The following is an 18,114-nucleotide window of genomic DNA, read 5'->3' as shown; positions in this document are numbered from 1 at the left end:
GGACATGTAAACTGACTCTGACTGAAACCTAAAACTATATTTTAAAAAAAGGCAAATAATTTCCAGAGAAATAATGAAAATCTGAACCGCTTGCTAAGAATTCAAAACCACAAACCCAAAGAGACATAACCGAACAGAGAATATTTAATAATAAACATGAATTCAAAGTTGAAAAACTTTTTCAGTTTGGGTTTTTTTTGTAATTATGAGTTGATGATGACTATTTTATTATATAATATAGAGCATATATAGTGTTACAGGGGTGCACATAAGTGGTGCGCATTCGCTGTCAAAATAAAAGACGCGCACCAGATAAGAAGTTGCAACGTGCGTTTGCGTACATATAAAAGTCACTGTTTTTGTCTGCTGGGATTTTCACGGCATATTCTGCACCACATCTCTGTGCGTTCATCATTCGTTTGAAGCCAGTTCACCTCCTGCAACCACTTTTCCTAGAATACGCGCTTCTTTTGCGGTTCGGGCTCCTTCTGACATTTCTTTGGAGGTCCGCACCTGCGGACCACTTATGTGCACATCAGATAACTTCATAAAAGTGAATGTGTCGTAATCCAGTTTGAATGTATCACACCCTTCCTGAAATCTTGCTGTAAAAATACGGAAGAAAGGAAAAGGAGAAGCTTGAAGATTAAAAGTCAGCAGACTTTCACTGTGGATAGAAGACTGAAGAAGAAATAGACAAAAGAGGTAAAAAAAAAAAAAAAAACCATTCATTTAATGTTTTTTTCAAAATATCTTTAAAACACTAAACAATATTGTATAAAGGTGTTGACTGTGCTGGTCAAAAAATGTGTTAGTTTGAGAATCCACTGTTCAGTACAGTAGTAACAGTTTTTATTGTATTAGTGCTTTTGTTGAGCTGTAAAAAATATTTTGCTTTGGTCATTTATCTTTTGAGAACAGATCTTTGTTTACCAGAAAAACTTTAGGGTAATGATGTAGGCATACATAACTACGGAATAACCAAGCATGCCACATCCTCTATTACAATGTGTGATGTAAGATGTTGAATTCCCTTAATATCTCTTTACTTCATTTGCTCCAATAAAGTTTCTCACTGGAGGGAGAGACTGCACGTGCTGAGAATCAAGTCAGGATGTTTGTTCTGATCTGGGCATCTTTCTTTTTGTGTAAAAGAGTCAGTAATGCTGAAACAGGTTTGATTCTTCTTGTTTCTAATCTTGTAATTCTGCTTTATCATTTTTGTTTTATACGGTTATATGTGCAGGTGTGTGTGTGTGTGTGTGTGTGTGTGTGTGTGTGTGTGTGTGTGTGTGAGTATTAAAAGTGTTTTTTTGAGATGCATTCAGATTATAAGTATTCATTATTGAAGTAGAATTCATCATAAATTAATCCAACGATTCAAATGAACCAAATATTCTTTTCCTCTTTTTTTTTTTTTTTTTTTTACCTCCTTTGTATTAACAGTCACATCACAACAATGCAGTGGACAATACTGCATCGCACTTAGTGAGACACTAACAGCAGAGGCTGGACTCTGTGTTGTGATCCCGTGTTCTTTCACTACTGGTTTTGGATTTACACCCAAACATATAGTTTGGTACAAATGTGAAGCATATTCAAGATGTGACTATGATCACGAAATAATATTTCACAGCAAAAACAATATCCGTGTTCAGTATGGCTTTGAAGGACGTGTGTCACTCTTAGAGCCTGATATAAGACAGAACAACTGCAGCATCATCATTAATGATCTCAAAGAGTCGGATTCTGGATTGTATCGGATCAGAGTTAATGGTGAACGGAAATGGAGAGAAGATGGATTTGCATCTATTCAAAAGACAACTGTCTCAGTTGAAGGTACAAACACTGCATCAAAAAAAGGATGTTGAGAATAAATATTGGTTTTTGTGCTACTTTATTTATTCATTTTTTGTCTCAAGTATAAAGTGATTTTGCACATTTATTTACCCCTGTGTGCTGTTAGAACGAAATACAACACTTTATGTTCCACATCTACCTGCTTAACATAATTTCCTATAATTTAAGCCAAAATATAAGTAGTTGATGAACTTCAGGCAGTTAACCAGATTATTCTTACGTTCTATGTTTCCACTAGGTCTTAGTCAGAAACCCAGAGTTAAGCTTCCCACACTGACTGAGGGACAGCAGGCCACACTGACCTGTGTTGCTCCTGGTCTCTGCTCTGGATCTGTTCCTGAAATCACCTGGACATGGAGTGGAGCAGGAGGGACTGAATCTTACATTACAGGAAGCAGCACTTCTTTCAGGACTAAAACTCTAACTGCTTTCACACAAAGACACATTTCAACTCTGACTTTCAACTCCTCTGCTGAACACCACAACACCAATGTCACCTGTAAAATCCGCTTCACTGGAGAAAAAACTACGGAGGAGGGTTCAACTTTAAAAGTAAACTGTGAGTATTTTCACTATATAATTTTGTATGCTGAATTCTTTTGAAAGCAGTGTGCTCTCTTAGTCAGATGGTCTTACAGGAAAGAGAAAAAGAGAAGTTTTATTAATATGTCATTTTTATTTCTGTGTAACAGATGTTAAGGAAGTTAACATCACTGGGGGCACAAATGTGAAGGAGGGTGAAACTCTGAACCTGACCTGCAGTGTTGAAAGTTTTCCTCCATCTCTGATTATGTGGTCTAAACTTGGTTCTGATATAACCCTGCACAATGACACTGGATCAGCCACACTCTCCATAATTAATGCTACAACTGAACATTCTGGACAGTACGTCTGTACAGCAAAGCATATGAACAATATCCTGCAGGAAAACATCGATATAACAGTGATGTGTAAGTAAACTGCTTTTTTCTGTCAGGTGAAAATGGTGGATGGCTTTTTCTGTCCTGACACTTAACTGATCTTACACATTAATAAAGTACAAATAAGTAGTAATATTTATCTTGCCAACTAGCAAGGGCAACATTCATTTATAGAGTTGACAAATAGACATTTTTCACCTAGCCAAGCGTCCGTGTACCTACCTCTCAGATGTTTTGTTAACATGGAGCCAAACATCCTGATCAACTCGTTGTATGTGTCAGGGTTTCAGGTTTTCTTTTAATTTACCAGCAGGCTGTTTTCTTTTTTTTCTTTTCTTTTCTTTTCTTTTCTTTATATATATATATATATATATATATATATATATATATACTAAGTATTTGAGATATTTTTCCTCCTTAATAAACCGAATGTGTGTCACAGATAAATGGAAACTTTAGCTCAATGGGAATATAAGTGTTAATGAGGGCAAAACACTGTCTCAGCTACACTTGTCATGCAGAATGTGACAGTACATCGTACCAATGTTGAATGTGAAGTTAATATTTCACTAAAAATCATATTTTACCTTGGTTATTACGTTGTTTATATTTCTGATCATGTCTTTTCAGAGTTTTCAAAGATCCAAACTGTGCAAATCAAAGGAAACATTTGCAATAAACAAAATATCACAACAACATTGTGCACACTACGCATCAGTCAGCGGTGCAGAGATATCTACAGTAGCTACACAACAGTATGAATTTAGAGCAGAGGTTGGCAACCTGCAGGGAGATGTTTAGCTTCTCAGCTGTGGCTCCAGGAAACATAATTTATATATATCAATATATAATCATATACATTTTTAATCAGAATCTGTCACGGTCCAGTATTTTGAGTTTATTATATTTCGGTTTAATTCTGCTTCATGGATTGTTTTCTTATTCTCGTAGTGATGATGATTATTATTTCTTGTTTCTGTTTATCCGTGCTTAAGGATTTGTTCTCAGTTATATCTCACGTTTAGTTTAGTTCAGGTTCCATGTGTCATTCTCTGTCTGTCTGTCTCTCAATGTAAAGTCTGCATGCTTGTTTAGTAATTCATGTTTCCTGTTTTATTGTGAAAGTCTTTGTCTTATGTTAGTGTGTGCAGCTTGGTTCCCCCGTCTCGTTAACCCTGATCTCTCCCAGCTGTGTCTCCCTCCTGTTGCCCATTCGCTGATTACCACCCTGTGTATATTAGCCCTGTGTTTTCCTGTGCTCAGTGTCGTGTCGTACCCTCAGACCCTGCCTGTGTGTTCCTGCTTGGTTTCATGGTTTGGTTTGGTTTGGTTTGGTTTGGTTTGGTTTGTGTTGTGTTTTTGTTTCATGCCAGCAATAAAAGCTGTGGTTTTAGTTACATTTCGTCTCGGAGTCCTGCATTTGGATCCACATTTCCGCCTGCCCGCACACAGAGCCCTGACAGTAGTGATGGTGAGATGAAGCCTCATGATGAACTGAAGCTTCCCATCCAACTGGTCGACTCATGGTTCGAAGCATTGTGATGATTCATTTGCTCTACTGCGCCATCAAGTGGACAATTCAAGTGAAATGGGCTCAATAATTATAATGATGTGATGTGTAAACCGCTAAACCGAATAAATAAATTGTTTTTCATGGTTATTTATCCCGAATATTGTCTCAGTATGTCTGATACAAAAGAGAAAGTGGAAACTATCAGTACACAGTTTTTGGGATGATTGTGTAACTGCGTAATCATTCTTATGTACATCTCAATAATGACACAAACTAGTGTGTGGCACTTCAAGTTGAATGAATAAAGGAATTACTATTGTTCATGACACCAATAACTGAACTCTAAATATTAGTTATATTTAATATTATACTAATTTTATATTAATTTAATTAATATTTGTGTATAATAAATTGGCAGCTTAACACAGGAATGTACATGGAAACAAAAAGGGAGGGAGTTGTGATGTGAATGTGCTTGTATAACAGTGCTCATGACACTAGGGAAAAGTTTTCATTTGTTTTTATTCAAAAATAGCAGCTTTCCCACAGTGCTGGGCTGAAGACGGTTCCTCTTTTTTGAGAGGATTTCTCCTGCTTTTGAAAATATCCTCTCACAGGGCACAGATGAAGCAGGGGTTGCAAGAAAAACCACAGCAAGTTTATACAAGTTTGGATAAAGAAATTTGTGTCCAGTACTCCAGTAGCTATGTAACACGTACGTAATCCAATTCCACAACACGATGTGATGAGGGAATCAGCTGTGTTTTGCTGCCCATTTTATTTCGAATCTGGCGCGAACCGGTGAACCAGTTCCCGAATCAGTCACGTGGTACGGACTGCCCGCGAGGCCTCGAACGTCACTGCATACGTAATCAACGCAAGCCTCGATACGCGCTTCAGAAAAACGCCCCCGCGATTACCCGACGCGCGATTCGAAGCTTCGACACACAGGACACATCACTACCTGACAGAATCAGAATACTTTATTGATCCCTGGGGGAAATTATTTATTTATTATTTATTATATCTATCTGTGTGTGTTTGGTGTGTATGTGTGTTTGCATGTGTTCTCTTCTGTCTTAGAGCAGCTCGTGTGAAACACTGTGGTTCTTACAGTACAGTTCTTCCCTGGATTGTTGCTGGTGTATCTCTCACTTTGAATGCCTTCTGCATAACCTACATATGGTTCCTCTGGTATGTTTCTCCACATGTATGTTTATGTTTTTGTTTGACTCTTTGAATGCAGTCAAGACTTTTAGACAATAATGAGGTTCTGTTTCTTCTCATCAAAGGAATTCAAGAAAAAAGGTGAACCTACATCAGGAGGAGAGAACCTACATGTCACTGCAAAAAGCAGATGTGTCACCAGATTATGATGTTCTTGCACAACATATAAACTGAAAAGTCAGGCGTCAGATTTCCAGTCACAAGTTTCAGAAAGCTGTGCTGTTGTAATGGCAGTCTGTTATTGTTTTGTTATTTTTTACATTGCATTGTAGGGAATGTTTTACATGTAATAAACTACACTTTTTATTTCAACTTATACATAGAGTCCATTAAAATTGTAAACAAAGGAGTCTGAAAGGCAGAACAACAGAAGACCACTAAGATTTATAGCACACAAAACGGATGCTGATTGGCTCAGAGAAGGCCGGCATGATCATCCAATGATGTCAGTACTGAGTTTGACAGCATGACAAGGTAGAAATTATGAAAAGAAAAGACTAGCAGCCAAACATCCAGAAAGTCAGGCAGAGGAATAATTACAGAGATGAATATATCACCTGGAAAATGACACAAAAAAAGTTTACAACTCTACCTTGAACTTTTCCTAAGAAATCATCCACAGGTACAAATTAGAGGCAACAATCTTTTTAAATCAGGGGTCTCAAACTTGAGCTGTGGGCCACTGCTGGCACTCATTGGATTACCACTTAATGTTTAAGTAATACAAAAAACCCAAACAAACAAACGAGAAAACACCTGCCAAACCTTTTGAAAATGTGGCGTTTTGTTTGCTTTTCTAAAAAAAAAAAAAAAAAGTTTTATTTAAAAAACATGAACAACAACTAGCATGAAAGCCTGGGTACCACCGTGAGGTAGCTGACAACAGAGTGAAGGGCTGAGCTTGTCTTAAATGTCATTCTGCTGATTGCCATTGATGGATCACTGGCTGCAGAAGACCACTGAGAAAGGCTGCAGCAGATGGCCGCCCCTCCCTGAGCCTGGTTCTGCCGGAGGTTTCTTCCTGTTAAAATGAGTTTTTCCTTCCCACTGTCGCCAAAGTGCTTGCTCATAGGGGGTCATATGATTGTTTGGGGTTTTGTCTCTGCATGTATTATTGTAGGGTCTACTATACAATATAAAGTGCCTTGAGGCGACTGTTGTTGTGATTTGGCGCTGTATAAATAAAATTGAATTGAACTGAATTGCTGGGAGAAGCAGGTGAGAAAATAGGGCTACACCCTCATAGATGGGCACAGGAAAACACAGTGCCCAAGTCAAAAAACACCAGACACTCAGTTTTCTCTTGTTCCTTCCTTACCATTGCTAACTAACATATTCAGTGTATTGCCAAGCAAACACCTGCAAATCAATGTCAGAGTTTCACCTCTGATACTGCTGGATAAACAGAAACTCACTCAGGAACGAGGTCACACAGAGCTCTGGTTTACACTCACCGCGAGGGAAGCAGTTGTCTCCAACCCACTTCAACTTGCTTCCCCCTGCAGGTTGCTTTTATTGTTTACACACATGAATATTCATAAAGCTTGTTGCTGTGTTAACTAAGACAAATTACTATATATGTTTACAAAGTGTGTTGTGCAAGCGTGGTTATACGATGTGAGTGCAGCCCTACCAGGATGTTGTTGTTACCTTGTCCCGCCAGGTGGCTTCCTTCATTGAGTTGAGTCTGTTCTTCTCAAGGCAGATTTTTCTCATTATGAAGGTCGTGCACATACTCATATGCGTGGGTTACATAGGGAGCAAACAAAAGCATTCTAGCTTTTTAAATGACAACCTACAACACATTAACCCTAACATTTATAGTCTTCTATTCTTACTACAGCTCATCATTTGTCAGCACTTCTCTTTACTTTTCTGTCCTCATAATTGTGCTTATTTTCATTTATGTTGTGTTTGCCTGGTAAGTTTGTATGTTTATTACATATAACTGATGTGTAATTTCTCTTTAACACCCTTTAAATTGAAAAGCTAGATTAAAAATGAGCACATAAAAAGTATATCGTTAAAGCTGTTTTTATTATCTTAATGGGGGTTTTTGCACATTTGTCAACCTCTGTGGGCAGCTAGAAAAATTGCATTTCTTTACAATGTTGTGAAACCTGTTGAACTTTACAGCTTTTTTGGACAAGTGTCAGGCAGTTATTCCTTAAGATATGTGCAAAAACAGACTCACAGAGTCTCACATTTAGAAGGGGTTTCTTCAGGGGGCGTATGTGATGTTTGATTTGGCAGATCTTTACACCGGATACCCTTGCTGACATAACCCTAAAGGGATGTGTGTTTTCTCTTTCAAAGCAAACACTGCTCCTGAACAAATTGCTTGTAGTACAGGCTATTCTTTTGTAAAAAAAATAAAAAATAAAAAATAAAAAAATCTGTGTAATTCAAATACATCAAAATCATCAGATTTATGTGGTCACAGAGCAAGGTCATGATAAAAAAAATAATGCTGATGGGAAATCAGAAATGGAAACAGTAACAGGGACTAGATTACAGTTGCAGTATTTTGTTGTCCTTAAGGGCTCATCCTGCTTCAAGGTTCTGTAATTTTAAAGAAAGAGGGCCACTTGTATCGTTCGGCGATCGTGGCTCAAGAGTTGGGAGTTCGCCTTGCAATCGGAAGGTTGCCGGTTCGAGCCCCGGCTTGGACAGTCTCGGTCGTTGTGTCCTTGGGCAAGACACTTCACCCCTTGCCTACTGGTGGTGGTCAGAGGGCCCGGTGGCGCCAGTGTCCGGCAGCCTCGCATCTGTCAGTGCGCCGCAGGGTGGCTGTGGCTACAATGTAGCTTGCCATCACCAGTGGGTGGATGACTGGATATGTAAAGCGCTTTGAGGTCCTTAGGGACTAGTAAAGCGCTATATAAATACAGGCCATTTACCATTTGTATGTCAAAATTCATTTGCTCCTTTAATATGCACATAGCTGAAAGCAAGTTCATTGAAATTCAGTAAAAGAATTTTTGCATAATCTTCACAAAAGACAAACTTACTGAAAACAGATGAATTAGAAGAGGAATAAACAAGTAATGTTTAAAAGATTAAGGTCATTGTATATTAACCTGTGGACTGCTTAATACATGAACTGTGGCTCACATGTGTATGATTAAACTATAAGCTGTTAGAGAAGAAGTGCTGCAGCAATGTACATTTTTAAAAATCCATGTTTTTTTTAAATACATTACAGCTTTTTAACTTATTTTAGTTATCCGAAATCTAATAATGAACCAGCAAATGAGCAAAATGCGGACACCTAAAATCGCTTTAAGTATTCCCTTTACATAAACAACAACACATCTTTCTTTCTTTCTTTTTATATTAGAATAGAATTTTAGTAATGCAGATTTTTACAAAATGCTAACGTATTTTAATTGGCACAAAAAAAATTCTGTTCTTTGAAGGGAATATGATTGAGTCTGTGATGCAACAACCCTGCCAGGAGGAGAGTTTCTTCCTAAAACACAGACACTAGTATACATTAAGTAGACATTTAGTATTTGTTTGATCAAAAAATAGTAATGATGAGAAAACTTATTCTAGAGGCTTCTTAGTAAAGCTGAATTGTTGTCAACAAGTTGATACACAGATCCCTAATGTTGAAACATGAAAGAAGCAGCCATGTTGGTCAACTCATGGTAGTGCAAATCCATGCAATATTCATTTTATGTATAAACATTTCATAAAGTAGTGAAGGTAAGATTACAGATGAGGATGTCGCATTCAGTCATCATGACTTTAAGAAGAACATTTTGAAGGATTATTGTGATTCAAAGTTCAGTTCTTGTCCTTCTCAATTGGTCCACACTACCCTACAAGTATAGCACATTTAAAATACTTTTTAATGATATCTGCCCAGTTTAATTTATATTAACACATATTTATTGTGTAGTTCTCTTCACGACAACACAGACACAGGTTGGTTCTTTGAAACGGGCATTTATTACTTGGGCTTTCTCTCCTCCTTAGCTTCACCATCGCCAGTACGCAGTGAGAACTGGTCAAGAGTGAATAGTACAAACCAATTAACAACTTTACAGTACAAGTATTAAGTCCAAACACAAATAAAAACATTTCTCAAATGACAAATACCTTGTTGACTGCTTGTCCTGAAAAGACGTCTTTAAATCCTTGTGTTGCTTTTCTTTCAATAAACCTTTAGCTTACCCCACAGACGGACAGCATTTGGGCAGAACGTCCGTTCTGTCTTCCTCAATTTATTAGAAAATGCTCAACATTCAACTTGTTTAAGGCACAGGTTAAAAACTAGTTATGGACAAATCAAGTGTGTGATCATGTATAAGTTGTGTAGTTTTAATGTTTTATTTGGGAATAGAAAAGTCTCGTGTGCTCTCGTTAAGGGTGTTGTCACGAAAAACTAGCTCTTACACTTTACACATGTACATTTCAAATAAAGACATTTTTAACACTAAATATATATTCGTGAAATTATGTAACCCATTATAAATCATTCACACACATCATGAACTCTACACAGAACGTTCTTTAACAGCATTTGCATATTATAATATGTTCTTTTTCTTTCTCTGCATATTTATCATTGCTAAGTAATGCAAAAGTAATGTAGCAAGTAATATAACAAATTACTTTTTCTGACAAGTAGTTAACTAATGTGCTGCATTACTTTTAATAAATGTAACAAGCAATGTGCAATAAATTACTTTTTGAGTAACAACCCCAACATTGAAGACACAGTATAAGAGGATACTGGGGAACAACAAACTCACACACTATCAAACAGAAGCCAAAATTTAAAAAAAAAAAAAAAAAAAGCAACAGGAGCTAATCGACTAAGAAAGACCTGATACAAGTTGAAGATACAAATCTGCTTGAATATAAAGAACAACAGAATCAACTAGAAAATACACAATACTAAAAAACAAAATAACTATATACACTGTATATCTATCTGCACTGAACATATATATTTTAACTTTCACGTAGAGTCTTAAGCACATGGTGTATTAAGGTGGTACAGTAACAGGGCAGTTAATGTAAGGGGAGAGTTCTCCTGAATAGCTCACTCTCCAACTCCGGTAACTACACACTCAACATTTTTCATGCAGCACAGACAAAACAGTAACACTGTAGCAGAGATCTTGAACACGTCATGATAAAATATCATATGATATAATCACACACACACACACACACTGTAAACCTACAATAAAGTGTTTTTATATATGAGAATCACCATTTTATGCATGTAACCTATTGTATAAGATAAGATTGTGCCACTTGCTGTGTAAGATATAATAATTAGGATTAATGTGCGATGTTTGACCGTGTCATGACCTATTGTGATAAGAAAAAGCCAAAGGGTCCTGACTGGCCTCTGGACGATTCAGGAGGAGTGGGAAAGTTACCCAGCAGCAGGGGGCGGGGATACTGGTCACTATATATTAGGGGACCAGATGACACCCCAGCACTTTCTTCCTGCTGCTTCTTTCTGTCCATCTCTGTGTTGCTCTGCTGTCTGTGCTTGAGGCTGTACTGCTTTGCTTGCTTTCTGCTATGTAATTCTCTTGCTAAATGTCTGTATGTATTTTTCCTGCTGTTCATGTGATTCAATGTATTAAACTCAGTTCCAAGAATTCTACTTTTTTCCAGAGCATCTTTTTGAGTGCTTGATTTTAATTGGATCTAAAAAAAAAAAAAAGTTGAATCTCCACATCGTTGGTGGGATAAGGTTATCAGGATAGCTTCAAAATCTGCGACCACAGCGTGTCTGATTAGGTAGAGGATCAATAGGGCGCCCATAAAACAGGGGGACACTCCCATAGGGTTTAAAATCTGGGACTCTCCACCATTTGCTCTTAGAACTGGAAAGTCTTCTCGGATGAGAAGTGAAACGTCTTCAAAAAGCTAAAGAAGTCGAGACGCCTTTCTTTCCAAGCTCCTTAGACTAGAATGCCCTGGATGACTGAGAACCTTCACAGACAAAATAAACAGAAGGCAAATCAAAAGAAAACATAAACCCAAAACCATTAAAATAGTTATTGTTATGTAAGTATTGAAGACATAAACAATCACACTAGCAACCAAACCAAACCAATGAAACCAAAATCTAAGGAACATAACCAAACAGAGAGTATTTCATGAATTTAACATTCAAAAAATACTTCTGTCGATGTCCGAGACTCTCACATATCCTGCCTCTTTCTCTTTTTCTCTTGCACCTGTTTTTGTATTCATTGTATCTAACAAACCTAGAAATAAACCTACTTAACTTGTCCCAGTGCTCAGCAACAACCTATCTTTATAAAGTTTCAGTCATGGAGCATCTTTTTGTTGTTTTTAAAAAGGTTTGTTTTTTTTCATTACTTGATGAGTTTTTTTATTAGAGCATATATAGTGCGATATAAAATAATAACTTCATAAAAGTGGGTCTGCCCTAATTCAATTTGAACATGTACTCACACTTCCTGAAATCCTGTTGTAAAAAGAAGGAAGAAAGAAAAAAGAGAAGTGAGGAAGAGAAACTTCAAGGATAAAGGTCAGCTGAGATCACGGTGGAGAGAGGAGTGGTGAAAGACCAGAGAAAAGAGGTAAAAAAACAAACATTTAATGTTTTTTGTGGAAAATATATTTTAAAACCCTAAATGAGCCGCAGGATTATATAAAAGTGTGAACTGTGCTGGTCAAAAAACTTGCTAGACGGAAGCCACTTCTTGAATTCATGAAATGATACAGATGACCTAAAGTTACATGGAATACGACAGAGAACATGCAGTTCTAACAGTTTGTTTTGTAATAGTGCTTTTGTTTACCTTTTGAATCTTTTGAGAACAGATCTTTGTGTGTGTTTACCATAAAAACTTTAGGGTAGTGGTGTTGGCACAGTCGGTAAAACTGGTACATAACTATGGAATAACCAAGCATGCAACATCCTGTATTGCGATGTGTGACGTAAAATGTTGCATTTCCTTTGTTCTAATCTCTCTTTACTTCATTTGCTGCAATAAAGTTTGTCTCTGGAGGGAGAGACTGAACGTCAAGTCAGGATGTTTGCTCTGATCTGGGCGACTTTCCTTTTTTGTGTGTGTGCTGAAACAGGTTTGAGTCTTCTTCTTTATATTCCTCTAATTCTGCTTTATTAGTGTTTTGTTTTATGCGGTTATGTGTGTGTGTGTGTGTGTGTGTGTGTGTGTGTGTGTGTGTGTGTGTGTGTGTGTGGAGAGTAAAAGTGTTTTTTTGACATGCAATCAAATTATAAGTATAAATTCATGTAACAGAATTTAGAGTTCACATAAATTAATAAGATCACTGTCACCTGACTTGTGCATTATACAACTATTCAGATGAACCAAATATTCTTTTCCTCTTTTTTTTACCTCCTCCTTTGTAATAACAGGCACATCACAACAATGCATTGGAGAATACTGCATCACACTTAGTGAGACACTAACAGCAGAGGCTGGACTCTGTGTTGTGATCCCGTGTTCTTTCACTACTGCTGTTGGATTTACACCCAAACATATAGTTTGGTACAAATGTGAAGCATATTCAAGCTGTATCTATGATGATGAAATAATATTTCACAGCAAAAACAATATCCGTGTTCAGTATGGCTTTGAAGGACGTGTGTCACTCTTAGAGCCTGATATAAGACAGAACAACTGCAGCATCATCATTAATGATCTCAAAGAGTCGGATTCTGGATTGTATCGGATCAGAGTTAATGGTGAACTGAATCGGAGAGAAGATGGATTTGCATCTATTCAAAAGACAACTGTCTCAGTTGAAGGTACAAACACTGCATCAAAAAAAGGATGTTGAGAATAAATATTGGTTTTTGTGCTACTTTATTTATTCATTTTTTGTCTCAAGTATAAAGTGATTTTGCACATTTATTTACCCCTGTGTGCTGTTAGAACGAAATACAACACTTTATGTTCCACATCTACCTGCTTAACATAATTTCCTATAATTTAAGCCAAAATATAAGTAGTTGATGAACTTCAGGCAGTTAACCAGATTATTCTTACGTTCTATGTTTCCACTAGGTCTTAGTCAGAAACCCAGAGTTAAGCTTCCCACACTGACAGAGGGACAGCAGGCCACACTGACCTGCACTGCTCCTGGTCTCTGCTCTGGATCTGTTCCTGAAATCACCTGGACATGGAGTGGAGCAGGAGGGACTGAATCTTACATTACAGGAAGCAGTACTTCTTTCAGGACTAAAACTCTAACTGCTTTCACACAAAGACACATTTCAACTCTGACTTTCAACTCCTCTGCTGAACACCACAACACCAATGTCACCTGTAAAATCCGCTTCACTGGAGAAAAAACTACGGAGGAGGGTTCAACTTTAAAAGTAAACTGTGAGTATTTTCACTATATAACTTTGTATGCTGAATTCTTTTGAAAGCAGTGTGCTCTCTTAGTCAGATGGTCTTACAGGAAAGAGAAAAAGAGAAGTTTTATTAATATGTCATTTTTATTTCTGTGTAACAGATGTTAAGGAAGTTAACATCACTGGGGGCACAAATGTGAAGGAGGGTGAAACTCTGAACCTGACCTGCAGTGTTGAAAGTTTTCCTCCATCTCTGATTATGTGGTCTAAACTTGGTTCTGATATAACCCTGCACAATGACACTGGATCAGCCACACTCTACATAATTAATGCTACAACTGAACATTCTGGACAGTACGTCTGTACAGCAAAACATATGAACAATATCCTGCAGGAAAACATCAATATAACAGTGATATGTAAGTAAATAACTTTGTGCTTTTAGACAGAGCTTTTTTTTTTTCACTTAGTCATCTGAAAATATGAGTTCAGAGAAATTAAACAACTGTAGTCAGACACTTTTAAATATGAAGCTGTCCCACATCTATGTAAAGAGCCATTGGAACCCATTTCTTATATTTTAAAATAATAGGCACATTGTGCTTTGGATATAATGCTTAGCATTGCTGTCATGAGCTTCCAGCATCTATCTTAATGTCTTTCTTCATTGCTTATAACTTCCTGTCACAGACAGCAACACTGACATCTGCTAATGGTGGATGGCTTTGTCTGTCCTAACACTTAACTGACCTTGCACATTAATAGAGTACAAATAATAGGTTAAACTGGCCATTATTTCTGAAGCCAACTAGCAAGGACAACAACATTTATTATAGTCGACAAACAGAGATTTGTCACCTAGCTCACCATCTGTGTACCTACTTCCCAGATGTTTTGTTAACATGGAGCCAAATATCCCAATCAACTCGTTGTATGTGTCAGGGCTTCAGGTTTTCTTTTTATTTACCACCAGGCTGTTTTGTTCAATGTTGGGCAAGTTACTTTGAAAAAGTAATTAATTATAGTTACTAGTTACTTCTTCAAAAAAGTAACTGAGTTACAATATTCTAAAAGTAATTAATTACTTGAAAAGTAACTATTGCATTACTTTAAAAAAAAACGTTCACCCTCTGGGGTCCAGGGTATAATTGGCCATTTTTAACTACTTTTGATTTTCCCTCCACATTTTACCTTTAAAAACGATTTACTTTGCCTTGTTTGGTATCTTCCTTTTCAGCACAACCTCACGTGTCTGAATTTACAGTCATGTTTTCATTTTTACATACTGTATTAACACAATTGATCTAAAATCAGACAAATAACATAAAATCAGAGTAGAAAAAGTTATATTTTTACTGTAACAACCACAAACATGTTTAATGAATCATATTTCATAACTTTAAATGCAAATATAAATTGTCAGTTTTAAAATCATATGCACAAGTTTTGCAAACAACAAAGTTATTTGCATCCATTTACCTTTTACCTTGATTTTTTAAATAACCATTTCAAACTATTTACAGAACAATCATCTGTTCTGCATTCAATAAGATGCCACACAAATTATTTGTGCCACTCCAAAAATAATTTCTGTCCACTATAAAGGAGAACATCACAGCCTGATACCTGCAGGTCTGACAGCAGCAGGTGTATCACTCCTGTTTCTACCTGGAGACAGCAATCGCCTCATTGTTCTGACACACAACACAAAACTATCCACAACACTACACACTAACTACACAAGAAAACACATTAACTACACACTCCAAACACGCTAAACGTCACAAATCTCTCACATCTCAAAACTCCCTCTCTCTCTTTTTCTGCTCTCTCTCTATCTCTCTCTCTCTCTATCACTCCTAAAACTTCCCCTGTTTTGTTTTTTGCTCATGAGCAGAATGTGCTTGCTAGCACTGTCCTTAGACAGTAAATGTGACGAAACTATTGAGGAAAAAAACACACGTATATATTGTTTATCATGACTCTGGTTTTACGTGGCCTATCAACACAGTTTAAAAACTGGTATATATCACCTTGTTGTTTTGTCTTTAAGTGGCCGTGTGATTGGCTTACCACGACTACTTTATTCTTCCTCAGTCAAACAGCAGCACTCATGCCATTGTTTTGCCCCCTTAGCTCCAGGTGTTGTGCTAGAAAGTGATCATGAATGCCATCCGCGGGAGCGCACGCAGCTGTTTAAAGCTGTAGTGCACAGATTACTTACATAGTCAGCTACTTCCGTGCAACTGAAATAAGGTGCGGTAAGCTGAACACAGCTTCAACTGTCTGTTTGTTGAAAAATAGTAACGGACCGCATTTTCTTGTTAGTAACTGTAATGGCGTTGTAATGATAGGAATAGTAATTAGTCAGATTACTCGTTACTGAAAAAAGTAACGCTGTTACTTGTAACGCCGTTGTTCCCATTACTGGTTTTCTTTTCTTTTAAAAAAAAAAAACTACAATAATTCTTTGTGCTTTTTTACCTCCTTAATAAACCAAAACTGTGCCACAGATAAAAGGAAACTCGAGATAACTGGGAATATAACTGTTAATGAGGGAAGCACAGACCTTCACAATGAAAATTACACTGACCTGCACAACACTGCATCAGCTACACTTGTCATCTAGAATGTGATAAGACTATTGTGGACTGTACATTTTTACATCTGTACAGCAAAACATTTGAAGACAAATTTGGCTTTACCAGTTTGAATGATTTTATGATGGTGGTTAGGATCACCATGGGGAACAACTAATCTATGTCTTACTTTTTCCCTATTTATTTCAATTAGATTCTTCCTTCTAAAAAAAACTACTGTAATGTGCCCCACAGATATAAGGACACCTCAAATCATTGGGAATACAATCATAAAGGAGGGAGATGTTCTGAATCTGACCTGCAGTGTTGAAAGTTTTCCTCCATCTCTGATTATGTGGTCTAAACTTGGTTCTGATATAACCCTTCACAATGACACTGGATCAGCCACACTCTACATAATTAATGGTACAACTGGACATTCTGGACAGTACGTCTGTACAGCAAAGCATATGAACAATACCCTGCAAGAAAACATCAACATAACAGTGATGTGTGAGTAAGCAATTTTATCCTTCAGACAGAGCTTTTTTCACTCAGGTAAATAAAAATATTGTATTCAGACACTTTTAAATATGTCAAGCTGCCTCAACATGTATGTATTAAAGAGCAATTGGAAACCATTTCTTATTATTTAAAATAACTTAACTGAAAGTTGTGGCACATTGTGCTCTGGGTGTAATTATTTATTTATTATTTATTATATCTATCTGTGTGTGTTTGGTGTGTATGTGTGTTTGCATGTGTTCTCTTCTGTCTTAGAGCAGCTCGTGTGAAACACTGTGGTTCTTACAGTACAGTTCTTCCCTGGATTGTTGCTGGTGTATCTCTCACTTTGAATGCCTTCTGCATAACCTACATATGGTTCCTCTGGTATGTTTCTCCACATGTATGTTTATGTTTTTGTTTGACTCTTTGAATGCAGTCAAGACTTTTAGACAATAATGAGGTTCTGTTTCTTCTCATCAAAGGAATTCAAGAAAAAAGGTGAACCTACATCAGGAGGAGAGAACCTACATGTCACTGCAAAAAGCAGATGTGTCACCAGATTATGATGTTCTTGCACAACATATAAACTGAAAAGTCAGGCGTCAGATTTCCAGTCACAAGTTTCAGAAAGCTGTGCTGTTGTAATGGCAGTCTGTTATTGTTTTGTTATTTTTTACATTGCATTGTAGGGAATGTTTTACATGTAATAAACTACACTTTTTATTTCAACTTATACATAGAGTCCATTAAAATTGTAAACAAAGGAGTCTGAAAGGCAGAACAACAGAAGACCACTAAGATTTATAGCACACAAAACGGATGCTGATTGGCTCAGAGAAGGCCGGCATGATCATCCAATGATGTCAGCACTGAGTTTGACAGCATGACAAGGTAGAAATTATGAAAAGAAAAGACTAGCAGCCAAACATCCAGAAAGTCAGGCAGAGGAATAATTACAGAGATGAATATATCACCTGGAAAATGACACAAAAAAAGTTTACAACTCTACCTTGAACTTTTCCTAAGAAATCATCCACAGGTACAAATTAGAGGCAACAATCTTTTTAAATCAGGGGTCTCAAACTTGAGCTGTGGGCCACTGCTGGCACTCATTGGATTACCACTTAATGTTTAAGTAATACAAAAAACCCAAACAAACAAACGAGAAAACAC

General features: G+C 37.0%; 2 protein-coding genes across 4 annotated transcripts; both read left to right on the top strand.

The window, feature by feature from the left end:
- The first annotated feature begins 645 nt into the window (after positions 1–645).
- Positions 646–5,832, top strand: LOC146699059 (sialic acid-binding Ig-like lectin 14). Of its 3 annotated transcripts, none has more exons than XM_085471991.1 (7): positions 646–705; positions 1,069–1,175; positions 1,447–1,839; positions 2,099–2,419; positions 2,553–2,810; positions 5,382–5,487; positions 5,586–5,832. In XM_085471991.1, the coding sequence occupies exons 2-7, from the start codon at positions 1,115–1,117 to the stop codon at positions 5,692–5,694; spliced, it is 1,248 nt and encodes a 415-aa protein (XP_085328117.1). In that variant the 5' UTR covers positions 646–705; positions 1,069–1,114; the 3' UTR covers positions 5,695–5,832. The 3 variants fall into 3 exon arrangements, with proteins under 3 accessions (XP_085328117.1, XP_085328116.1, XP_085328118.1); XM_085471990.1 differs by having other exon boundaries at positions 5,379–5,487; XM_085471992.1 differs by lacking the exon at positions 5,586–5,832 and having other exon boundaries at positions 5,377–5,444.
- A 6,127-nt stretch (positions 5,833–11,959) lies between these two features.
- Positions 11,960–17,670, top strand: LOC146699058 (sialic acid-binding Ig-like lectin 14). The gene is made up of 7 exons (XM_085472003.1): positions 11,960–12,104; positions 12,524–12,612; positions 12,911–13,303; positions 13,563–13,883; positions 14,017–14,274; positions 17,217–17,325; positions 17,424–17,670. Exons 2-7 carry the CDS (start codon positions 12,561–12,563, stop codon positions 17,530–17,532), a joined length of 1,242 nt encoding a protein of 413 aa, XP_085328129.1. The 5' UTR covers positions 11,960–12,104; positions 12,524–12,560; the 3' UTR covers positions 17,533–17,670.
- Positions 17,671–18,114: the final 444 nt, after the last annotated feature.

The sequence above is a fragment of the Copadichromis virginalis genome, linkage group LG11 (genome assembly GCF_057382275.1).
Source record: "Copadichromis virginalis isolate Kocher_CV1m ecotype Utaka linkage group LG11, C_Virginalis_male_GT1.1, whole genome shotgun sequence".
NCBI classification, from domain to species: Eukaryota; Metazoa; Chordata; class Actinopteri; order Cichliformes; family Cichlidae; genus Copadichromis; species Copadichromis virginalis.
The sequence above is the reverse complement of the archived record's forward strand: the minus strand, read 5'-3'. Positions and strand labels throughout refer to the sequence as shown.